At 35.8% G+C, this 26,224-nt stretch overlaps 1 protein-coding gene across 9 annotated transcripts; it reads left to right on the top strand.

Moving 5' to 3' along the window:
• Positions 1 to 8,333: 8,333 nt before the first annotated feature.
• Positions 8,334 to 25,874, top strand: LOC110810980 (Transcription factor jumonji (jmjC) domain-containing protein). Of its 9 annotated transcripts, XR_015818940.1 has the most exons (15): positions 8,334 to 8,616; positions 8,696 to 9,046; positions 9,763 to 9,893; positions 9,967 to 10,066; positions 10,503 to 10,632; positions 10,716 to 10,779; positions 13,164 to 13,920; positions 14,967 to 15,296; positions 16,933 to 17,661; positions 17,747 to 17,819; positions 17,904 to 17,989; positions 19,397 to 19,516; positions 19,931 to 20,305; positions 24,952 to 25,022; positions 25,473 to 25,874. XR_015818940.1 is itself a non-coding variant. In XM_088219340.1 (13 exons), exons 1-13 carry the CDS (start codon positions 8,696 to 8,698, stop codon positions 25,459 to 25,461), a joined length of 2,946 nt encoding a protein of 981 aa, XP_088075466.1. In that variant the 5' UTR covers positions 8,335 to 8,695; the 3' UTR covers positions 25,462 to 25,874. The 9 variants fall into 9 exon arrangements, 5 of the variants coding, with proteins under 5 accessions (XP_088075466.1, XP_088075468.1, XP_088075467.1 ...); XR_015818943.1 differs by lacking the exon at positions 19,931 to 20,305 and adding an exon at positions 21,723 to 24,295 and having other exon boundaries at positions 8,335 to 9,046; XR_015818941.1 differs by having other exon boundaries at positions 8,335 to 9,046; positions 19,931 to 20,093.
• The last annotated feature ends 350 nt before the right edge of the window (positions 25,875 to 26,224 follow it).

Below are 26,224 nucleotides of genomic sequence, written 5' to 3'. Positions count from 1 at the left end.
TACTTGCGTAGCATGGACACATAAAACACATTATGGATCCTAAAAAGTTCTGAATGCGGTGCGAGTCTATAGGCGGCGGTACCAATTCTGTCTAAGATTTTAAATAGTTCAATAAATTGGAGATTCAGTTTTCCCATCTTGTCGAATCTACTGATTCCCTTGAAGGAAGTAACCTTGAAGAACACCTTATCGCATTTCTCAAATTCCAAATCCCTCATCTGGGTGTCTGCATAGCTCTTCTACCTGCTCTGAGCCATTTGAATGTTCTTCATAATCTTAATTATTTTGGATGTAGTCTCCTCTACTAGATCTGAGCCGAACAGTTTTCTATCGCCCACTTCTTCCTAGCAAATCGGCGATCTGCATTGGCGTCCATATAACGCCTCATACGGAGCTATGTCAATACTCATTTGGTAGTTACTATTGTAGGCAAACACTATCAGGGGTAGATGGTCATCCCAATGGCCCCTGCAGTTAAGGACACAAGCTCGGAGCATATCCTCAAGTGTACAGATTGTCCTTTCTGATGTCCATCGGTCTGAGGGTGGAATGCAGTACTAAGGGACAGTTTCGTTCACATGGCTTGCTAAAAGCTATACAAAAACCTAAAAGTGAACTTGGGGTCTCTGTTGGACACTATAGTCACTAGCACTCTATATAATCTGACTATTTTCCGAATATACATTATTGCCAACTTGTTTAAGGGATCGGTCATCTTGATGGCCAAAAAGTAGGAAGACTTGGTAAGTCGGTCAACAATTACCCAAATGACATCATGTCCTGAGCGTGCATTAAATAATCCTATCATGAAGTCTATGGTGATATGTTCTCACTTTCATTTTGGGATCGGTAATGGTTTAAATTGTCCGCCTAGGTATTGATGTTCTGCCTTAACTTACTGACATACCAAAATTGAGGTCACATACTTTGGTACATTTTAGTGCTTCCGGGATGTATGAAAAACTTTGAGATATGGGCCTCTGTCATGATGTCCCTCTTTAACTCACTATCACTTGGAATACACACCCTACCCTAGAATCTGAGCAACCCATCGGTGAAGACTCAAAATTCTGAGCTAACTTCTTATTTTGCATCTCTCTTGAGGCCTACTAGGGTAGAATTGGTGGATTGAGCTTCCCTTATTCTTTGGATTAACTCAGGCTGAATGGTCAGGTGACCCAAACATGTGACTCTCCTCAAATCCTGAAGTCGTACCTATTGTGTGGCCTCAATCTGCCTACATTCTGAAACTATCCAATAGGCTAATGTACTTGCACTTTTTCTGCTGAGTGCAGCGGCTACCACATTGCCCTTACCCGGGTGATACAAGATATCGTAATCATAGTCCTTAAGAAGTTCTATCCACCTTCTCTGACGTATGTTGACATCCTTTTGAGTGAATATGTGTTTCAAACTCTTGTAATCGGTATAGATCTGAAAGGTCTCTCTATACAAATAATGGTGTCAAGTCTTCAAGGCGTGTATGATTGCGACAAGTTCTAAGTCATGGGTGGGATAGTTTTTCTCATGATTCTTCAACTGTCTGGACCCATAGGCTATGACTTTTTCATACTGCATCAAAACACAACCCAGGCCTAGGTAGGAGGCATCATTGTAACTGTATATCCCCCTGATCCACTCGGCAAGGCCAACACAAGTGCAGTAGTCAGCCACTTCTTTAATTCTGAAAAACTTCTTTCACAGTTCTCGTTCCACTCAAACTTGACATTCTTCTTTGTGAGCCGAGTTAAGGGAGCAGGTAGACTAGAAAGCCCTTCCACAAACCTGCAATAATAACCCGTCATCCCCAGAAAGCTATGGATCTCCTTAACTGATGTCAATTTTTTCCAGCCGAGCACTGCTTCAACATTTTTAGGGTTCACTGACACTCAATCCTTTGATATGATGTGTCCTAGGAAGGTGGTCTGCTCAAGCCAGAATCCACACTTACTCAACTTTGCATACAGTTTCTTCTCTCTATAAACCCACAAAACTTGAGTCAGATGATAAGCGTGTTCCTATCTACTTTTTGAATAAACTAGAATGTCGTCGATGAATACAATAATAAACTTATCTAGGAATTGTCTGAAAATCATGTTCATGAAGTCCATGAAGATGGCTGGAGCATTGGTTAGTCCAAATGACATGACCAGGAACTCATAATGTCTGTACCTTGTTCGAAAGGCTGTTTTGGAGATGTCTTCTGCCCTTATTTTTACCTGATGGTAACCTGAACGCATGTCTATTTTTGAAAAGATCTGGGCACCCTGTAACTGATAGAAGAGGTCATCAATCCTGGGAAACAGATATTTGTTCTTGATTGTGACTCTATTCAGACCTCTGTAATCAATACATAACCTCAATGTCCCATCTCCCTTTCTAGTAAAGGTGACTCCGGCACCCTAAGGGGACACACTATATCGGATAAACCCACTATCCTGTAATTCAATAATTTGTTTCCTCAGTTCCTCCATCTCAACATGGCTCATGCGGTAAGGAGCGGCCGAAATGGACTAGGTGTCTGGCTAAAGGTTTATGGTGAATTCGACTTCTCTGTCCACTGGCAGTCCTAGTAATTCATCCAAAAATACATCTGGAAAGTCTTGGACTACTGGAATCCCTTGAATACAAATCTCTTTCTTGGGTTTGCCTAGTTAGAGAAAACAACAGGGTTAAAGTACTTGATAATAAAAAAATTTGTCGTGAGGAAAAAATGCTAAACGATTTTATTAATTTGTAAATGGATCCTTATTAAAAGGATTGAATACAACTTTCTTGCTAAAACAATCTACGGTGGCATGATATGCCGCTAGCCAGTTCATTACTAAAATTATATCAAAATCTCATGTGTCTAATCCATTAGATCCACACTCAATTTTCTATCTGTTATATCTATGACACAGGCTCTGTATACAGCTTCTCCAAATAGTGTCATACTCCCAATAGTAGACACGAACAACACAGAATCAAGTTTATCAGGTAATACATTAAATTTTGATGCAAAAATAGGTGAAACAAATGAATATGATGCACCAGTATCAATCAAAACATGGGCAAGATAGTTACATATAGTGTACATACCCTGTACCATATCTGAGTTAGCTTCTGCATCCTACTGGATGAGATTGTAAGCTCTGCCCTAGATAGGAGGTCTGCCCTGATTCTGGTTATTTGGGCACTCTTTCGCATAATGTTGGGCACTTCCACATATGCGACAGGTGTTATTGAGACGATAGCAGGGTTGGTCCCCATGATCCCTGCCACAATCTTGACAGATCTTACAGCATCTTACCACTGGAGCCTGAGGGGGAGCCTGGGCCTCTTGTTGTGTTGAACAAGAGCAGTAGGTGCTAGTCTGCGGGGTGGAGCTGAGGGTCTGAGGTTCCCTGCTGCCTGAGAAAAGATGCAAAAGCTCCTCTCCACTAGTTGTGCCTTGGTTAGAACGGCCGAATAAGTTCTGAGCTCTAGCACAAACAAATGTTGTTTGATCTCTGGGCAGAGACCCCACTTGAACCTTCTAGCCTTCCTACCTTCATCCAACAATGTCTCAAGGGAATATCGGGCTCAACTCTAGAAACTCATGAGCATATTCTGACACAGTCACGTTCCCCTAGACCAACTATACAAACTCCATCTCCTTCAGATGTTGGAGATGCTCTGGAAGGTATTCTACACGAAAAGCCGCCATGAACTGTTCCTAAGTAACTGGAACAGGCAGGGTGGTATGTTTGAGTTCCCACCAGCGGTCTACTTCTGTAACACCCAAAGATTTTTATTTTATTTTATTTTAATTTAATTTGAAATTTTATTAATTTTATTTTAATAATTAATTTATAAGGTTTTAATTTAATTTAATAGAAATAAAAATAATAATAATAATAAAATTGAGTAAGATTTCCTTTGGGATTGAATTGAAATTGATTTTGGGAAAAAATGGTGAAAATTTAGATTCTGGGGGTGTTTTTGAAAAGAAAATCGAAAACTGGGGGTCAAAATACAATTTAAAAAAATAACACCACGTCAGCAGCCGCGTCAGCAGCCCCGGCCAACCAGGACACGCCGTGTGGCAGGGACACTGATGCGGAAAGTCACGCGGGATAGAGACACGTGGGCGATCTGCGTGCGCGTGATCGGACGGCCCAGATCCGTTCCCGCGCGCACCGACGGTCCATATTTGATCACGCACGGACGGTCCAAATTGCATCGCAATGGACGGTCCAGATTTATTTCTAATTTAACTACGATCGGACGGTCCATATTAAATCATGATGGACGGTTTAGATTACAAGGGGAGGGCTATAAATAATCGCATCCACACCAACCCCAAACTCTAGCCGCCAGAACCCTCGCCGAAGAAGACGACCCAGTCACCGGAGGAATCGGCCGCCGTCACCCGCCGCCGCACCGGAGGATTTTCCGGCTGCCAAACGAGGTAAAATTTCTCAAATTGGCTTTTTTTTCGATGCTGAACCTCCCTGTGGCCAAATCGGAGCCAAACCACCAGCCAATTGGCCGAAAAATACCGTCGAAGCCCAGGGGCGCCGCCGCAGATTTCCTCAGTTTTTGCCTCTGATGAGGCCCTTCCCGGTTCCCATTCGATGTAATTTTTATACCACCGTGACCACCGTCCGTTTCTCTACAGGTTGACTGAAGCAAAATTCTAAATCGCAACTCGCGCCGGAGGAGCCGCCGCACCCACCCCGCCGCTAATAAGCCTCGATTTTTTGTAATTTTTTGGCCCACCGAGGGCCCTAAGGGTGTTTTATCACAGGAACCAATGCAAGTTTGGCCGAATTCGACCAAAAACGGTCGGAAACGGCCAACCTGAGGTGGATCGCCGCCGCAGGTGGCGGCGCCATCACTGGAGCACGGCGGAGCCACCGTGCCGAAATTTTAAAATTGGTCGAAAGGGCCCTGGGTCTGATTTGGGGTTTTTTGGGGACATGTGCAGATACCGAAAGTGTGTTTCAGTTTTTGGAGAAAAATTCAGGGAATCTAGGGACTGCTCGTAGACGTAGTGAGAACCCAATTCTAGACTTCGAAACAAGTAAGGATCTCTCACCTTATTTCCTATTACGGCATTAAAGCTTAATAAATGATAAAACAATATTTATGAATTAATAGATATGTATAATTAATTAAGGTTGCTAATGGAGCCCGAATTTGATGTATTTTTCAGTCAGTTATTGTTTGATTTATTTTACAGTTTTAAATGCAGTATGGTGCCTGATGTGTTTAGTCTGTAGTTTCGTATGTATGAATCACGGTTTCATTTATTATGGTTTGAATTATTGTGAACCCGATGTTGTGTTGTCTTATTTGGTGTCCATTACTGGTTTACGTGTTTATGTTTGATTGGATAATTGAGATTAAAAAAAGAATGAAAAAAGGTATGCGAATTGATAAATGGATAATGTCGACAGTCTGACTAGATATCCTGGGAGATGATGGACGGACTGGGTCCATAGGGAACCCTACCGGGAACGTGATCTCTCATATCGAACAGGGTAAGGAGACTTTATGTGTTTTGGCGCCCATACCAGACGAGGTATGGGGACGTCCCGTTTCACCCCCATACGGGACGGGGTATTAAGGTTTATGGTTTTGGCGTCCATACCGGACGGGGTATGGGGATGGCCCTGAAATTAAGTTATTAATGTGAATGGTTCGCGTGTAGCGGGGACTCCCTATGGATCCCCATGGATACTAGTAGGCTGATAAAAGAGGAAAATTGTTGCCTGATGATTGAAATACAAAAGCATGATATGTGTTATGTTACAGAGTGTGCGTGATCTTATTATATTTATGATGTAATTATTTTTATAAATTATTTTCATGAATCTCACCGAGGTAGGTGGACAGTAAAGAGTTTTATTATTGATAAATGAGTTTGTTATAAATTATGCTCCATTAGTCGTTTTTGTTTTCTACCCTTTACTTCTGTAACAGTGAGATAGTGTGATGTCTTTACTGGGCAAGTGTAGCTCATTCCTTACTTAACTATTTCAGATCAGGAGGACTTGGTTCCCGAGCCCGTTCTGCAGGAAGATGGTGAGTAGAAGCCAAAGAATTTATTAGTTTTCCTTATAGCATTCATTCATAGTATTTCCTTTAAGTTAGTTTATTCTTTCATACGTTTAATTCGTTTTGGTTATTGTGTAAGGGATGCTAATCATAATCTATTTTATTTCGCTTCCACACTTATAATAAATATATACATTTCTTTTTAATTTTCGGAGCCGTTACAGCTTCTCTCACTAACATGTAGATAGCAAGGGTGACTATCTGTTCGAGAGTCACTCCCAGGGTCTCTAAAGTCTTCTCTGTCTCTGCTAACTAGTACTCGACATCTTCAAAAAAGGATCCTCTTGTAAAAGTAGATGGGTTTATTTTCCAAATCAACCATATCATATAAGCAAATAAATATGCATAATGGAATGCAATCATATCTCAATTTCTCAATCGAACAGTAGTCATATAAGGCAACAATTCATACATTCAAACCATAAAATTGATAAACCATATATCATCATGCTTTTAAACTGTAAAATAAATCAACAAAAATTAACAAAAAACAATTTTCGATTTGGGTTCCATTAACAATCCGTAAATAATTATGTACATTTATTTAATTTGCACAAATACCATATTATTATTTAGTTATACTTCAGTTCTATGATAAGAAATAGGGTGAGGGATCCTTACTCGATTTGACCATCGAAAAGCTAAGTTATTTACTGCGCCTACGAGCAATCCCTAGGTTCCCTGAATTTTTCTTCTGGAATCGAAACGCACTAATAGAACCTACAAATGTTCCAAACAAACCCAAAATCAGTCCCAGAACCCACTCGACCAATTTTAAAATTCCGGCACAGCAGCTTCGTTGTGCTCCGGCAATGGTGCCATCGCTCGCAGCAGCGGTCTGCCTCAGGTCGGCTGTTTTCTATCGATTTTGCATCGATCCCTGCGAGAAAATACGTTAAAGGGTCTCGGTTGGCTGAAAAAATACAAAAAATCGAAACTCACCGGTGGCAAAGCTCTCTGGTGCGGCGGCTCCTCCGGCCCACGTTGTGGTTGGGTGTTTTGCTCCGATCAACCTGTAGAGAAAAGGACACAGTGATCACAACAGTGAAAAAATTACAGAGAACGGGAATAAGAAAGGGCCTTATTGGAGGCGTTTTGTGAAATTCTCCGCGACGGCGCTACTGGGCTTCGCCGGCGTTTTTCGGCCAATTGGCTAGTCTTTTTGCTCCGATTTGGCCATGGGTGAGCTTAAAATTGAATTTCGTGCAAAAAGAGAAGTTTTTACCTTTTTTGGTGGTCAGAAAGGATTCCGGTACGGCGGCGGGTGACGTCAATCAACTCCCCGGTGGCTGGGTCGTCTTCTCTGACGAGGGGTTCTGGCAACTAGGATTAGGGTTTGGTACGGATGTGGGTTATTTATATCCGTCTTCTTTTGATCTAGGACGTCCATTGCATTTGATCTGGACCGTTCAATCAGGATTAAATATGGAGTAAATCTAGACCGTTCATCGCGATCCAATGTGGGTCGTCCATCGCGATTCACTCTGGGTCATCCGATCGCATTTGAATCTGGTCGTTCGATCGTGAGCACGTGGATCGCTTGTGTGGCTTCCTGCATGGTACCGCGTCAGTACCCGTTGCCACGTGGCACATCCTGCTTCGTCGGGGCTGCTGACCGAGCGTCCCACATAACAGAACTTCTCTAAATTGCACTTTGACGTCTGATTTTCGATTTTTCTTTTAAAAATACTCATATAACCCAAATTTTTACCTTTTTTTCTCAAAATTATTTCTAATTTCATTCTCATTCAATTTTTACTCATTTTTTACCCCAAATAAAATAAAATAAAATACAACAAAATAAAACAAATTAATAAAAAATTATATTTATTAATTATTTAATTATAGACAAATTTTTATTTATTTTATTTTATTATTTTCTTTTTTTTATGGGTGTTACAGGAATATTGTATTTTTAAATTATTTTTTGTAAAGCAAGATAGAAACAATTTTGTATTAATTTTATACAAGATTCCATGACACATTCACATTTTGAAACGCTTTTTGAGAATCAAATTATTAAAAAAAAATGAAGTTAGATTATAAAATAGTGTATATTTAAAAAATAAATTAATAATTTACTTTTTTTTATAATGGTAAACTGCATTTTAATTATATAAAGATATTAAAATGGTTATGTATAATTTAGAATTTATTTGTAATTTTAATCCCTTCTTCCAATCCCAAGGCCCAAATGAGCCTTGCATAAACATTATCCTATGACGCGTCAGCATTAGCAAGCGAGTAATAATTTTTCAAAGTCGGGCATCCATCTACTCATGGTAACTTGTCTGTGTGCCACGCACCGTTTCTTGTATTCTGCCCGGACTAACAACGGATTCCCGGCACAACATTTAACGAAGTTTCCGCAAACCTAAAACGATCCGGTTTACCATTACTTGCTTATCGTAATGCGTTCAAAATCACTTGAGCTGTTCAATCATATGGTCAGCTTTATGTATAACATATCAAACGATCCTGGCGTTTGATTGTGATCATCTGGTCGGCGCTACAAGCTGACCGTCGGACAAGGCAAGTGGCGCGTATTTGAAACGGTGTTTCCGAGAGAATTTTCCAACGAGGGGCACTGATTGTTGTTGAATTGTTTTAGATGGAGAAACAGAGAACGAAAAGAGCCAGAAGAGAAGGAAGCCGTGATGACAGCGGAGATCTCCGCGAGTACTCAGTCTCCGGCGCGAAAAATGAGGTAGCCTTCCGGAGATCATGTGAGAATAAAACAAACAAGAGAGAGGGAGAGGACGAGCTCGTATTCAGTGAGATTTTGGCTGGAGAGCAGAGCAGGTATGGTGGCCGGACGAAGAAAGCGACGGTGAGTGAGGATAATTCTATAAAATCACTTTCGAAGCTCTGTGAAGCTGAAGGTAATTTCGTTCAAGAACGAAGAAAGCCCAGGAAGATTGCCAAGAATCATATGGTGGGAGAGAGAAAAGCGTCGGGGGAGGTAATTACTTCAATTAGTGTTTATTGTTCTTAACAAAATAGCTGTTAGCTCCTACATAATTTGTAGGATGTGAATTTTTCATGTTGTACATATTGTTCGGTGAGTTTCCTAAATAGAGAGGTTCTAATTTTCTGCCGGGAGGCTACAATAGCAAGGGACCTGTGTTCTAAGATGTATACGATAGTAAGAGAAACTCATGGAATTTTCACAGGAGATAGAATTTTAGGTGTGAGATTGTCTGTTGGTTGTTATCTTATTTGAGTGTGATAACATTTATTGTTATGTGGTTTATTGTTTGTTAATAATGTTATGAATATATATATGTGTGTGTGTGTGTGTATTCTCTATCACGCTCCTTTAATTAGTTTAGTCGATGATGTTGTTACAAATTTAAATTTGTTTACTCGAGTTAGCAAGCTTCTCCAAATTGCTCATTTTGTATTCCTTCTGAGTATTGATGTTTTGATTTTCGAGCCCATAAATTTCTATTCTAACTTCATTGCCTCTTACATGACACTAGGTATTATTTATACTGATTGATATCTCTCCTTCTGTCCTCTTACATCTTTAGACATAGTTTTGGTGCAAAAAAGACTGTGCGGTTGCATGTCTGACTGTATAACTAATTATTTCACATTTCCACAACCATCACAACTTTTAGCACTGTTAATATGTGCATAAGACAATCATATGATGCTCCATGCTTCTCACTGCAGGAAAAAGCAAGCAAAAACAAGGAGCATGGAAGTTTGATGTGCCATCAGTGTCAGCGGAATGATAAGAGTGGTGTTGTCTTCTGTTCCAATTGTAATAAGAAGCGCTATTGTTTTGAGTGCCTGGATAAGTGGTAAGAGTGTAACTTAAATGTTCATAATTGACAATTATTATGCCTATACTTGAGCAATATTTAAAATGGAAAGGTACCCGGAGAAAACAAGGAAGGAAATTAAGAATGCTTGTCCTTTTTGTCGCGGTAACTGCAATTGCAAAGCTTGCTTGCGTGAGGTGTTAGTTGTGAAGGTAGGTTTCTGCTTCTTGTTTTGTGTTCTCTTAGGGGATGTTGGGAACAAATGACTCTTTTTGTGGAATTCATTTGGAAATTTATCTTCATTCAAATGTGTAAACATAAAATTCCTACTACAAATAAATTATGATAGGAACTTGAACAATACATTTTCAACTTCATTAGACTTGATGAAAAAGAAGTTGTTTTTTCTTCAAAGTTTTGTTTCTATTCACAAAATCATTTAGGATTGATGAAAATATCTTCACAAACTTATGATTTCTATATTAACTTCTCAAAAATGATTAATTTTTTTAGAGTTTCCAAAGTAATTGATTTTTTTCAAAATACCCTCAGTCTGTCTGTTTGTGACAATTTCTCATGTTGTTATAATTTTTTTGTGATTCTTTCTCTTTAATTTTAGTTATTACTTTTTGCTTGTGCTTCTTGTAGCCTCATCAGGAAGTGGACAGGAGGATGCAATTAAAGTGGTTGCAGTATGTGTTATCCCAAGCTCTGCCTGTTCTTAGACATGTTTACAGGGAGCAGAGTTCTGAACTGGATGTTGAAGCCAGCATAAAAGGTAGGGTAAAAGATTCCAAGACATGAAAAAATATTCACTTTCTTATTGTTAATGTTCTTTTGGCTTTTCTTCTTTCCTCTCAGGATCCGAAGTAAAAGAACTCGATGTAACAAGGTGTAAACTGGACAAAAGGGAGCGATTATACTGGTATGTTTAACTTCGGGAATCGTAGATCCAGACATGAATTTATTGTTTCTGCTCCTACTCCTTTTGTAGTTATGTTTGCAAACTCCAATTATGGGATTGTCTTTGCTACCATCTTAGAGATAGTAGTTTCACCCTTTTATGTTGTCTTTGCTATCATCGTGATCAATAACCATAGGAGCTGCCTGAAGTTTTTTCGTTACAATTGTATAAATCTCTCATTACTAGTGCAATATTTGCATATTATTTTAGATAGGTAGCCTGCTCTTCTACATGAAATCTTCTTTTATGATAGAAGTTGTGTGAGACCGGTTTAGTGTGAGATAAGAGAAGAATTCTCAGCCACTATGCTATCTGAATTTTGAAGTATAGATTATGCAATTTTAGAGATAGTAGTTTCACTGTTTTATGTTGTCATTGCAATCATTGTGAGCAATAACCATGGGATCTGCCTGAAGTTTTTTCCTTATAATTGTATAAATCTTTCATTACTGGTTAGATCTTTGCATTTTGTTTCAGATAGGCAGTCTGCTCCTCTACATGACATCTTTTTTAATGGTAGAAGTTCTATGAGACCAGGTTAGCGTGAGCTCAGAGAAGAGTTCTTGCTTTTCTGGGAATTTTTTCCTCGGCTAAAAGTTGGTTTGCTCCTGATCAAATGATACTCGCAGTGTCCGTGATGTAGGCTGGGTAAGTTCTATTAGGAAAAGGAGATATGAACATGATTGTTGAGATAGAAGGAGTTGTTTAAGGAAGAGTGAAGTAACGCAAGGGAGATTCTTGGTTATCCTGAAAATTGTAGAAGGGGTCAGAAAACACATATAGAATGTAGGACAAGTGGGGTTGAATCTATCTTATTAAGATAGTATAAAATTAGAGGAAATTTGACTTAGGAAGTCGAAGAACAAGAGAGACACAGAGGAAACTAGAGCTTAAGTTACAAAATATAGGGAGAGAGAGAATGGATATCTGAGGAAGAACAAGAATTAGAGAAGTGAAACAAAGAAGATAAACAGGGAATAAAGCCCTAGCACAATACTTCCCCAATTAAAAGTTGTCTATTATTGTCTAGGTTACTGTCCTTTATATAGCTGCTAATTACAACCCTAATTATAATCAATGAGGAAATATGGAAATAATAGAAAGTAAGTTTCTTAATCTTTATAATTCTTAAACCTAGTAAAACTTAATAGGATAAGGACTACTTATCAGTACTTAACAGTATTTCACCAGTCTTTAACAATTAGATTTGTACCAATTCACTATGGATTTATAGCCGTATTACAGTCAATGATGATACATAGTGGATTTATCCACAATTTGTACAAAGCTAACAGCTATTCCTTATTGCTGTATGTACTTAAAACTAAAAACAAAAATAAAAATAATAAGGAAAAATCTGAAACTTCCAGAATTGAAAAAACCTAATAACTCCCAGATCTCCTATAAGTACTTATAATAAGTTCCCTTAACTAACTAAGATTTCATTGTGCCTAGACTTGAATTGGTCAGCATCAATGAGATTCTTGGAAATGACATTTTCTGATATGCTAGTTGGAAACTGGTTCGTCTTTAACCATGACCGCTGGAAGTACTAAAGATATATAATCATGAGAAGCTCTTGTCAGCATGTTATGAGTTTACTTCGAGGATTTTCATCCATCCCACTTACATTAGGTGGCAACATGTTTTGCAGTTATTCGTCTCTTAGTTTTGCATTGATTTACTCTTTATATCAGAGGAACTTTTTCTGTTTGATTGGATTATTGGTCAGCAACTCCAAATCTTCTCCCTTTTCCTTAGCCCACCTTATCCCTCCCCCATCCTTATGGGGAACCCTCCAGAAGTAATCAAAATTGTTCTTCCAAATTAAATATTCTGAACAATGCAGTTCAAAGATCTGCCTTGTCAAACCAATGGGTTTTGACTCTATGGCTATCTCTGCTCTCCTCCATAATTGGGGAGTCAGTTTCTACTCTTGTATCATAAAGTCACTATATATTACCATGTACCCAAAAGGATCTGCCTATTCAAGAAACTGCTGGTTAGAACAGTGCTTTTTTGCTTGGGAAAAGAAATGAAGTTTCAAAAAGTTGTTTTAACTCCCTAAGAGAGAGAAGAAAAATGCAAAAATATGTCCTCTTTGTATTAGGTTCTATTTGCTGTTCATGATTGTTATAAATTGGTCTGGTTGTGAAGGCATGGCTCAATATTCAACAGTAATTACAAAAGTATGGCTGTTTAATCTGGTATTTTGCGGAAGTAACTGAAACAGCTTTGCTATTGCATCTCTTAAATAATTTCAAGTTTTTAACCAATAATCTACCTCTGCTTCCAATCTTCTTTCTCTCAGTAATGAACCATATGTGTTTTTCTTTTTATCCCAGTGACAACTGCCGTACATCCATTGTTAATTTTTACAGAAGCTGTCCCAATAGTAATTGTGCTTATGATCTATGTCTCACATGTTGTCAAGAATTAAGAGAAGGTTGCCAACCTGGAGGCAATGAAACTGAAACATCCTGCCAGCACTCTGCAAAAAGAGCCTGTGCTCCTATTACAAATAGGAAAGAAAATACTAATGCAAAAAGGACAAACCATGTGAGGGAGAGCCAGGTGGGCATGCCAGTAGACAATTCTGGAGTTGATAGTTCTTGTGATTTTCATGATTGGAGAGCTAACTTGGATGGTAGCATTCTGTGTCCTCCTCAAGAGAATGGAGGTTGTGGTACTACAGTCTTGGAGTTGAGACGCATGTTTAAGGCAAACTGGGTAGCAAAACTGATAAAAAATGCAGAAGATATGACAAGTATCTATAAGCCACCAGAAATTGATTTTTCTCAAGGATGTTCTTCATGCAGGCTGAATTCTCCAGATAGACAGGCAGCTTTCAGGGAGAGCAGTCAAGATAACTTTTTATATTGCCCTAATGCCGTTGATCTGACAGAGAATGAAATTGAGCATTTTCAATGGCACTGGATGAGGAGTGAACCTGTGATTGTCAGAAATGTTCTTGACAATACGTCTGGTCTTAGTTGGGAACCTATGGTCATGTGGAGAGCTTTTAGAGAAACAGGTGCCAACACAAAATTCAAAGAGGAGACGCGGAGTGTGAAGGCAATTGATTGTTTGGATTGGTGTGAGGTGAGCCATATAAAAGTTAGTTTACACTCTGACTTTATTTAGTCATATGTATAAACACCAGATGAATTCCCGAGCATTAACATGATGAAATTTTAAAAATAATATTGATATTTCAAAAAAAAAATTAAAAATAATATTAAAATAGTTATTTTATTATGTATTAATAATTTATACGATTGTTTCTTTAAGAGAATTTATTTTTTTGATAAATATGCTGATGAATAGTGTTTATATGTTAGTAATGACTAGACTAAAATCTCAAGTTTTAACATTGAAGTAAGATCAAGAATTAAATATAATATCTAGAAAAACAAGACCCAATATTTTTAATTAGAATGGTATAATAATTTTAAATCTTATTTTTTTAGAAAATTTTATTTTTCCTGATAAATATATGTTTAGTATGTGATAAATTATGAATGGCATATACTTATATGTCTAGTGTTATGTTCATGCGTAGTTCTTTTCTTGTTATATATATGATTAATTTGTATCATAACTCAAAAATTTTAGTTCTACTTTTAAATTTTTTATGAAATTCTTTGATATTTATGTAGATGTCTTCATATATATATATATATATATCATGTCTATGAGCAACCTAGTTTTAATAGGATGCTTGTAACATACATTCATAAGTACATGCAAATCTTAAAATATAATCAATAATCATATATTAAAAATGTATACAAACCAAATTTAATACAATAAATACTTTTTTGAAAGTTATACATTCATGCATGTATAAATGTTTACCTGCGTACATAGCATTGAATGATAACATAATAAACATTATCATTCAATATGCTCTTGCCAACTAGCTGTCAACACTCTATACCTTTATATATATATATGGATTGTGCATTCTATTGCAGTGCCTATATAAGGATAATATTGTACATGGGATGTACATTTTACATTCTTTCCAGATGTATACTCTAGGATTCTATTTATTTTGAGAACATCTGTATGTCTATCTTCTGCACATTACTTATGAATCCAAGTGAGACAATTTATCTATAATCGTCTAATGATTTTTGTTATAGGTTGAAATTAACATTCACCAGTTCTTCAAGGGCTACTTAGAGGGTCGTGTTCATAAATGTGGGTGGCCAGAAATGTTGAAATTGAAGGATTGGCCCTCATCGACTTTGTTTGAGGATCGTTTGCCTAGGCATAATGCTGAATTTATTGCAGCACTTCCTTTCAATAACTATACTGACCCAAAGTCAGGTGCTTTAAATCTTGTTTCAAGACTTCCAGAGGAATCATTAAAGCCAGATTTGGGACCCAAAACATATATCGCATATGGTTTCTCCAATGAGCTTGGAAGAGGTGATTCAGTAACGAAACTGCACTGTGATATGTCAGACGCGGTAAAGTTTCTGTATTACTGGAAATTTTTCATCCTATAATTCTAGCTTAACTATTGAGACAGATTGTGTCTGCTGTTCTGATGGTCCTCTTGCTATAGCTGGTTTCTATTACATAGTGGAACTGTTGTGAGTAAAACTGATGATGGAGGTTAACTGGTTTACAATTTGCTTTATTGGAATATTTCATTGGAATATTCCAATTTGCTTATTGACCTAATTGAACAGATTTTAAACTGGGATTCCGTTTCCTTTTCATCCTGGCTTACTGTCTGAGTAGGTTCTTAACTGTTCATTTATTTACATAAGCCATTTTTCACAGGGTGGGAATATTAAAAAAGAAAAGAAAAAATGAAATGAAAAGAGGCATTGAATGTAATCCGTTTTATGGCACCCTTTTTAGAACCATTTTATGGTACTTAAAAAAGCCGAGGGAGTATATTAATGGTTTTTTCTTTGCAAATTACTTGTGGTTCCTCTTCCTTAACTTTTCTTTGTAGCTTTACTGCTATCATACTTTTAACCTCTCTCGAATACATATTATCAATTTAAACAAACTCTTTTTGACCAAGCTTTTGTCCTTATTAATTCTGTTTCTATTGTCCGAGTAGCCATATTACTTGTAGCCCACTTCTTTTCTAGTTGATGCTTTTATGTTCTTGCATCTATCCAGCATCTGAGATGAGCTTTAAGAAGGAGATTTTTTAACTCTTTTCACCTCAGGGTTCTGCGTTTCTACAGTTTACCTTAACAAATAACTATTCTGTTACACTCGAAGTGTTGATGCTGAATTAGTAAGTGAAGTATACACCTGTTGATTTTTCAGTATGTTCACAATATGTTTGAATTAAAAGAATTTTACAAAAAAAAATTGTGAAGTTCGTTGTCATGTCCCATTTTATATGGAAGTAGCCCAAATGATAAGATTCGTCCTGAGACGAATTTTATCTCGAAGTGATCTAGTATAGTTACAATCTATCAAATTTGATGAATTTTGGAACTTGACTTCAAACTGTGGAGATAAGCTAAAATTACCTTTATATCTCTGAAATGAATTTGATGGTGGTTTCCCTTGTGGGTTTATGAGTTGAATTAAGCGTTAAAGTGAAAAAATCAAATTTAATTGAAGTTAAATATGTTTTAAATGCAGAAAGTTAATGGAATTTCACAACATATATTAAAATATCATGATTTGATCTAACATAAAATTTTGTTCTCTAAATAAATTTATTATTCGATTCATTTATAAATGAATGAAACTTTATAGTTTTGTTTCTCCAAACAAAGGCTTGGTTGGTCTGCTTTTGGAATTCTTTTGATTTACTAGAAGATATGTTTTAAATGCAGAAATTTAATTGAATTTCACAACATATATTAAAATTTCATGATTTGATCTAGCATAAAAAAATTTTCTCTAAATAAATTTATTATTCAATTCATTTGTATTTAGAATTAAACTTCATAGTTTTGTTGCTCCAAGCAAAGGATTGGTTGGTCTGCTTTTGGAATTCTTTTGATTTACTAGAAGACTTTGAAGCTGCCTATATGCTAATGTGCATAGGATTCTTATATTTGTGATAAAAGGATGCCACTGTTCCTCCAATGCTGTAAGATTAATTTTTTTAATAATTTCATTTAGGTAAACCTGTTGACACATACAACTAAGGTGAACATTGCTCCCTGGCAATGCAAAAAGATTAAGACAGTGCAGAAAAAACATGCGGCTGAAGATGCACTTGAACTCCATGGTCTAGATAAAGGAGCCGGTGAATTTGGAAAGATATTGCTGAAAAGAATTCATGAAGATAATATCATGGTTGCTAACTGTAAAAGCAATAGTAACGGTTTGGAGAATGGTCATCTTCTCTTGGAACAAGAAGATGTGAAGGTGAAGAAACTTGATAAAGAACAATCAAGTTCGACTTTGCAAGTATCAAATCCTTCAGCTTTAGATGTTCCTGGTTATAAGGAAGGATCTATTCTGGACAATTCTGTTTCTCCCAATGTTAGTATCGAAGTGGGCATGTTTGGAACTAGTAATGAGAAAGCTGCAGCTCAAAGTTTTCCTTGTGGAGTAGATGTAGATTTGTCTCATCTGGACAATACTGCATCTAGTAGTAACAGAGTTACTAATGCGAAAGACGATCTGTACATTTCTTCTTCAGCCGTTGATGAAGGCAATGATCCAAAATTGAGAGGGTCTGATCCAGATGCACTAATGGAGTTAGAAGACAATGGCAGATCAAACGTTGTTCATGGTGGTGCTGTCTGGGATATTTTCCGTAGGCAGGATGTTCCAAAAGTAATTCAATACTTAGAAAAGCACAAGAAGGAATTTCGCCACATTAATAATCATCCTGTTGATTCTGTGAGTGCCTATTGTTTGTTGGTTATTTGTTAAATATATTTTCGTCATGTAAGAGCATTGGATTGCTTATTTGTGCTTATTTCAGGTTATTCATCCTATTCATGATCAGACCCTTTTCCTGAATGAGAGGCACAAGAAACAGCTGAAGGAAGAATTTAGTAAGAATCTATTTATATATATCCTGGTCATTATTGCAATTTTACAGAACTCTCCTGCTGAATATCTGATACAATTTTATTCAGATGTGGAACCATGGACGTTTGAGCAACACCTTGGAGAGGCTGTTTTTATTCCAGCAGGATGTCCTCATCAAGTGAGGAATAGACAAGTAATTGATCAGCTGATATAACTTAATTTTTTTAAAAAAATTACACACAACATATCTGCACTTTATACCACCACTTCATATTTTTTTTGATAACTCATAGATATACATAATTTCTGATGAAAACAAAATTGCAGCCTCTCAAGTGACATGTGTCCTGAAATTAATATGCACAATTCTCTATTCAACATAGGAAGATCTTCTTGAGTTTTTAATTTTAGTGCCATACTCATGTTGGATATGATATGATATTCATGTGGGTGTGGGATATGTGTCCAATACTTGCATGCATGTTGGCCATTTGATGATCTAGAAGTGGAGCTTATTATAAATGGTAATATGAAGAGGGTGATGAAAACTCTTAGAATAGAAGATAAAAAAGGACGTATAAATGGAACAAGTTCTTGGGTGTAAGTTTGAACTTTTTCGTATAATAAATACCTAATTAGTTAAGTATTATTACTTGGTATTTTCTTTTTCAATAACTACAATTATGAATTTGGTATCTTTGTGTGCTAAAAGTTGTATTTTGTTGTGCATATGGAATTGTTATAGCTTCCTAGAAACTTATTTGTTTTTATTGCTTTCCATGTAAAAAGAATCCAAGTATCTGTATCTAAATTGTGTACTCTCGTTGACTTAGTCTCCCTATCTTTACTAAGCCAGACATTTAAATTCATACCCATACCCAACACCTAAACCCAATTCTGGCAACATAGTTTCCCGGGACAGACTTCCCAGTTTTATAATCTGACTGGTCCTTTGGCCCATCTATGATTATCTTTAGTTCAAGTTTACCATAGATTACATCTCCATTGGTGTTATTCTCTCCTATTTATTTTCTTTGAAAAAAGAAGAGAAAATTACTAGGAGGACCTAAAGGGGTGCAAGCTGAAAAAATTAAAAAAAAAACAAAGAAAAGATAAATTCGCACCTTTTGGAAATCCAAAAATATTGTAAAATTTATTTGTAAACTTACTCTTAGTTCAAGTAGAAGAGAATGCAAAATATGTAGGAATGACAAAAGATTGGTCTGATCAAAGTCCATATGGAATTTAAATGATACATTTTAAATTCCATCAAAATTGATAGAATATAGAAAATATTGTGTCAATTCTATATCGAATGTCATATGATAGTACTTATTATCAGTTTAAAGAAGATTTTACCATGTTCTAGTTGAATTTTGTTTGAATTTACAAATGAATTCCATTAAAAAATTAGATTTTTTCCATAGCCTGAGGGAGATTAAGACAAAAATGTCCAATATCTAAGTGGTACCACAAACTGGTGACCTTTGAGCAAAATAAGAAGAATCCTTAACTGGTGGTCTGTAATTATCTTGACACATGATTGTAGCTAAGGTTGAGAAACCTCCTGTTTTTCATCTATATGATTTTTTTTCTGCAGTCATGTATAAAGGTGGCACTTGATTTTGTCTCACCTGAAAATATTGAAGAATGCATTCGGTTAACTGAAGAGTTTCGATTGCTTCCCAAGAATCACAGAGCCAAAGAAGACAAGTTAGAGGTACCTCTTATTGTTTTGTATTTTTGCAGTCATGTATAAAAGTGGCACTTAACATGCTTTTGAGAAAGCTGGGGAAATAATAAATAAAAGTTTGTTTTTTTAATCACGGATCTTATAATGAATGAGTGTTCTGGTTATCACTCCTTTAAAGAATAGCCGTGTCGATAGCGCTGATCAGATGTGAAAATTTTTTATGTTGATAAGAATTTTATGTTAAGTAGAATACTATATTATTTTGAGTTTTAATGGTATAATTATATTCTATAATTAGAGTTCAAATAAAATAAGGATAATCAGTTTATATATATCTTTTAAATGCAAACAAAATAAGAAATAAAAAATCAGAAATTTATTTTCTCTAAAAATTTTATAGTATCAGAGCGCCGGTAAAAAGCTGCAGCTGTACATTCGCAGGTGCGTGTAAAAATTGCAGCTGCACATTCGCAGGCGCCGGTAAAAACTGAAGCTGCAAATTTGCAAGTGTCAATAAAAATTGAAGCCGTGTATTCACAGGCGTCGGTAAAAAGTGCAACCGCACTTCCAAAAGCGCCGATAATAATATACAACCACACAACAGGTAAAAAGTTGCAATTGCACATCCTCAAACGCCAGTAAAAAGGTACAACCGCACATCCAGAAACAGTAGTAAAAAATTACAACCGCACATCAATAGATGCAGGTAAAAAGGGCCACACCATTATCTTTTCGGCGAACGTTCAGAGATCTGTCCGGAAAAGACGAGCCAAGCCGATTTTGAGCCGTTTTAAAGCGAGTCTAAGTCATTCTAAAGTTGAGTCTGAGCTGTTTTAGAATTAAACTCGAGTTATTTAGAGCTGAACCAAATATGGTTCCGTTTTTTGGCTCCTTGGTGCATCTAGGAGGTCTATTTTTCATTATTGGGTATTTTTTCTTCTTATTTTTAGCATTCTAAAATGATAAAAGCAAAAAAAGTGAGTGTTATTAGTTTTGATGATCTTTCATTACAAATCAGTCCCATAAAACTTGATGGAACTAATTATCTTACTTGGTCAAGATTTTGTTTATTGTTCATCAAATCTAGAGGATTGCAAGGTTACATTACTGGTGAGGTGAAAAAATCAGATGTTAATAGTTTAAAATATAATATATGGGACTTTGAGAGCTCATTGATAATGTCATAATTCATAAATTTCATACAACCCTATATTGTCAGAACATATTTGCTGCTTAACACTGCCGAAAAAATATGAAATACAACATCTCTTATATATTCACAGATGGGTAATGACGTCCAGATTTATGAACTCTGCAATAAAGTTCATGGCACAAAGTAAGGAGAGATCACTATTTCTTAATATTTTTCTAAACTAAATGGATTATGGTAGGAATTAGATTACTATCAAGATTTTCAAGTAGAGTACCCTGTAAATGCAGTCAAATTTTAGAAATTGATAGAAAAAGAACGAATTTTATAATTTTTTACCTAGTTTGAACACCGAATATGATCAAATACGGGTCCAAGTACTTGGTAAGAATCTTTTTCCTTCATTAGAACAAACTTATGCTTATGTTTAGTAAGAAGGGAGTAGAATAAATGTCATGTTTCACATTGCACCAGTTGAAAAAGCTGGATTAGTTACTCAGTCTGATCAATCCAGATATATATGGAAATGTGACTATTGTGGCAAGGCAAGACACATTAGGGAAACTTGTTGGAAGTTGCATGGAAGACCAATTAGAAATCAGGGAGGAAGAAGAGGTGAAACCACAAGAGCTCAAACAAATTTTGTTGAAACTATGGAAACACCTGGTTCACCATCCATTGGAGTCTTTTCCACATAATAAATTGAAAATCTAAAGCGTCTTCTGAGTCAACTTAACTTTCCATCAACTGTTGGCACATCAAATATGGTAAAATCATGTATTGTTTATTCTATTTCCACTCTTGATAATTGGTTCATAGACTCTGGAGCTAACAGACACATGACAGGCTATTCTAAAGAATTTTTAACCTATTCTTCTTGTACTAAAGGGAATAATATCCGTATAGTAGATGGGTGATACACCCCCGTCTCAGGAATAGGTTCCATTAATTGTATTTCTATTATTACACTGTCTTCAGTTTTACATGTGTCTAATTTTTTTGATAATCTTTTATCTATTAGTGCCATAACTAGAGATCTCAACTGTAAAATTAAATTTTTTCCTGAACATTGCATCTTTCAAGATCTTCAAACCGAGAAGAGGATTGACACTGATATACTGCAAGATGGTTTATATGTCTTGGATAGACATCTGAACTTAATTGGAAATCAAGCAACTATTGGGAATAAAGAAGTCAATATGGAGATACTATAATGGCACCGACGATTGGGACATCCTTCCTTTTTTGTTTTAGAAAAATTATATTTTAAATTATTCAAAAGAACCTCTATGGATTCTTTATTTTGTAATGCATGCGAACTTGCTAAACATAAGAGGAATTCTTATCATTTAAGTAATAATAGAAGTATTGATCTTTTTAAGACTATTCACTCTGATGTGTGGGGACCTATTCAGAATAGCTCTCTTTCTGGTCATAGATAGTTTGTTACATTTATTGACTGTTGTAGTAGATTAATATGGATTTATCTGTTAAAAGCAAAAAGTGATGTATTTTCATGTTTTCAATTTTTTTACAAAATGATATGTACACAGTTTGGTACTAAAGTTAAGATTCTGCGAACTGACAATGGTACAGAATATATGGATAGTGGGTTTCGTGCCTACTTGGAGTCAAATGGGATAATTTATCAAATAAGTTGTGCCTACACCAGTGAACAAAATGGGGTTGCTGAAAGGAAAAACAGACACATATTAGAGGTAGCTCGGTCACTAATGTTCACCATGAATCTACTAAAGAGTTACTGGGGAGATGCAATTCTCTCAATTATCTATTTTATCAATAGAATGCCTTTATGGATCCTGAAGTTTAAAAGTCCTATGAAAGTTTTGTAAGGAAAAAATTCCTAAATTGTTCCCCCAAAAGTATTTGGATGTGTGTGCTTTATTCATGCTAGAAATATGGGTAAACTAGAACCTAGAGCTCTTAAGTGTATATTTGTTGGATATTTTTCTACCCAAAAAGAGTATAAGTGTTATAATCTACCATTTAGAAAATACTTTGTAACTATGGATGTTACCTTTATGGAGAATGAACCTTACTTCAACTCAAACCCAACACATCTTCAAAGAGAGAGTGAGAAGGAAGAAGTGATACGTAATTGGGTAATGATTGAGAATCATATTCAGGGGAAGAATTCTATTACAGAGAGTTTTAATCAAGAAAATAATGTTAGACGTATAGATAAATCAAACTTGAAAAGGTATTCAATGAGAGAGAAGTCTGAAAAAGTCATTATGCAGTCTGTCCCAGGTCAAGAATTTTCTTTGGTTTCAGAAGATACTGATAAGTTATCTTTATTTTGTAATTTATCATATAAACTTATTGCTATTAGAGAGGGAACGAGAACTTGCACTAAACACCCTATATCTAACTTTGTTTCCTCTGACTCTTTATCACCCTTTTATAGAGCCTTTGTCTTGTCTGTTTCATCTGTGTCTATTCCACAGGATTAGAGATAAGCTCTAGGAGATCCCAAGTGGAAGAAAGCCATGATTGAAGAAATGAGAGCATTGACAAAGAATGAAACTTGGGAACTTGTTTCACCTCCACAGGGAAAGAAGATAATTGGTTGCAACTAGGTGTTCACTGTAAAACACAAAGCAGACGGATCAATCGAAAGGTACAAAGATAGATTGGTGGCTAAATGATTTACTCAAACCTATGAGATTGACTATCAGAAGACATTTGCACATGTTGCAAAGATGAACACAATTAGAATACTTTTGTCTTGCGCAGCTAATCTTGATTGGAATTTACAGCAGTTTGATATAAAAAGTGCATTCCTCCATGGAGACTTAGAGGAAGAGGTATACATGTAAATTCCACATGGATTTGAAGATGAGATGATGCAAGGAAAAGTTTGTCAATTAAAAAAAGTTTTATATGGACTAAAGCAGTCTCCAAGAGCATGGTTTGAACGGTTTAGAACAGTTATGATCTCTTTTGGATATCAACAAAGTAAGGCGGATCGTACCTTATTTATTAAACATCGTGAGGGTAAAGTCGCTCTTCTCATTGTTTATGTTGATGATATTGTGGTGACTGAAGATGATACAAAGGAGATGGTTCAGTTGAAGGAACTTTTTGCTCAAGAGTTTGAAATAAAATATTTGGTAACATTGCAATATTTCTTGGGGATTGAAGTTGGCAGATCCAATAAAGGGATCTTCATTTCTCAAAAGAATTGTATCTTATACTTAGTAGATGAGACTGGTATAATGGATTGCAAGCCGGCAGAATCACCTATTAAGAGCAACCACAAATTGCAAGCAGGTAGTGGTACATCAGTTGACTTGGGAAGATACCAGAGATTAGTTGAAAGACTTATTTATCTCTCACATACCAGACCCGATATAGCATATGTAGTTAGTCTTGTGAGCCAGTACATGCATGATCCTTGTGAGACTCATTTACATGTTGTCTTCCGCATATTACGATACCTGAAGTTTGCATCAGGAAAAGATCTGCTCTTTTCTAAGCATAGTCACATTAAAATAGAAATATTTACAGATGCCGATTGGGCTGGTTCCCTAGATGATAGAAGATCAACTACAGGTTACTGCACACTTGTAGAAGGCAACTTAATTACATGGAAAAGTCAGAAACAAAGTGTGGTTGTTCACTCCAGTACTGAGGTAAAATATAGAGTAATGGCTCAAGAAGTATGTGAAATACTATGGTTGTAAAAGCTAATGAGGGAGTTAAAACTGTTTAAAAATGATAAACTATCCTTGTTTTGTGACAATAAAATAACAATTAACATTGCTCATAATCGAGTTTAACATGATAGGACAAAACACATTGAGATTGATCGACACTTCATAAAAGAAAAGGTGGTTGGTGGCTCTCTATGCTTATATCATGTATCTTCTGGTGACACTAAAAGATTATGCAACAAATCTCTTCAAAATTTGATTTGCAAGTTGGGCATGTGTGATATCTTTGCGCCAACTTGAGAGGAAGTGTTGATAACGATTTTATGTTAAATAGAATATTATATTATTTAAAGTTCTAATAGTATAATTATATTCTATAATTAAAGTTCAAATAAAATAAGAATAACTAATCTATATATATATCTTCTAAATGTAAACAAAATAAAGAATAAAAAATTAAAAGTTTATTTTCTCTAAGAACTTCGTTTAGGAAGAAGAAAAATTATTAATGTCACAATTAACCTTTGAAGTGCACTGAATTATATAAGCCTTTGAACTTTATTTTTTAAGAAAATAAGCCTTTCCAGTTAAGTAATATTTTTTTAAAAAGAAGTAATATGTTTTCCTCCTTCCAGGTTAAAAAAACAGTGCTCTATGCTGTTAGCTCGGCTGTGAGAGAAGCGAAAGATATAATGAAAAATCTCGAGTAAGAACTTGTTGCGTTGAAATATTTCTCCAATGCTGCATATACTTCTGGTATATTTGGTATATGTTATGCACAGCACAAGAATCTCTAGTTATGAGTTCTTCTCTACATGTTCAATTGATAATCAACTTCCTGTTTGTTCTTCCTATATTTTGCTGAGTTGAACTGCTATGGAATTTTTTTTCTTTGCCTTATCCTTATATTTGAAGCTGCGCGTGAAGTCTTTTGAATTTCTCTCATAATTTGGTTATCTGAGAAATTCATACTATGGTTCTCTTCTTCTAGAAATTGTTGTGTCAACAGGAGCAACCCACAAGAATCTTTATGGTGTTGACTTTATGTGCTTTGCTGAAGATGATGTTTGATTTATGTAAATGCAGTTGCATTTTACTAATATTAATATTTGGCGATAGGTTTATTCTCTAATAAACTCAGGTAATGCTTGAGCAGATCATCTAACCAGTAGAGTGTGGAGCTTGAAGGAGGCAAAACAAGGAGGTTTAAGCAAAGCCACGCAGATGGGCTGTACAGGGTTGTGCCGCATTCCAGAATAAGAGGCAGTACGGGGGCAAAAAGGAGATACACACACAGAGATACAAACAAAAACACACACATAAAATAGAAGATTTGGATTTTGCAAATTTCCTTCTTATTATTTTGAAATTAATAATGCTATGTTAACACCGAGTGATGTGGGTTCAAATATGCACCAATATGACTTGCCCGCCTTTTGATTGTTGGTGTCAAAGTTCTGTTGTAAGTTCAATTAATAATCGGGTTGCAGTTGATGTATTGATGCAGGTTCGATTTGGACTTCTAAGGTTTAAATAGCAATAATTTTTATTTATTTTATTTAATCAAAGTACAGAAATCTGGATTTCTTTCTCCTTGACATTGCAGGGGAAAAAATATCAGATTGATTTGTTTTTTATCAAATTTTCGGATACGATAATGTATAATTTTGACAAGATTAATTTGATGTTTATTTAAGAAAGCTCTATACCTTTGAAGTACCATTCTTAGTAATTAATAATATGATTACAGTTTAGAGATATTTTATATTAAATCTGGATTACAATAATAATTTATGTTAGTAGAAGTTTATCCGGTAGGATGGTTACGTGTATAATATCCCACTTACTATATTTTGAAAATTTTAAAATCTGCATTTCTAGTACTCAAAACATAAGCATAAAAGGGTT

This window comes from Carica papaya, chromosome 5, assembly GCF_054855325.1.
Source record: "Carica papaya isolate Zhongbai chromosome 5, ASM5485532v1, whole genome shotgun sequence".
Classification (NCBI taxonomy): domain Eukaryota; kingdom Viridiplantae; phylum Streptophyta; class Magnoliopsida; order Brassicales; family Caricaceae; genus Carica; species Carica papaya.
This window is presented reverse-complemented; position numbering and strand designations above follow the sequence as displayed.

Coding starts and splice junctions, on each gene's coding strand:
- LOC110810980 (XM_088219338.1), top strand. CDS start 8,696: ATGGAGAAACAGAGAACGAAAAGAGCCAGAAGAGAAGGAAGCCGTGAT. Junction 9,047..9,762: donor AGAGAAAAGCGTCGGGGGAG/GTAATTACTTCA, acceptor TTCTCACTGCAG/GAAAAAGCAAGCAAAAACAA. Junction 17,820..17,903: donor ACAGCTGAAGGAAGAATTTA/GTAAGAATCTAT, acceptor AATTTTATTCAG/ATGTGGAACCATGGACGTTT.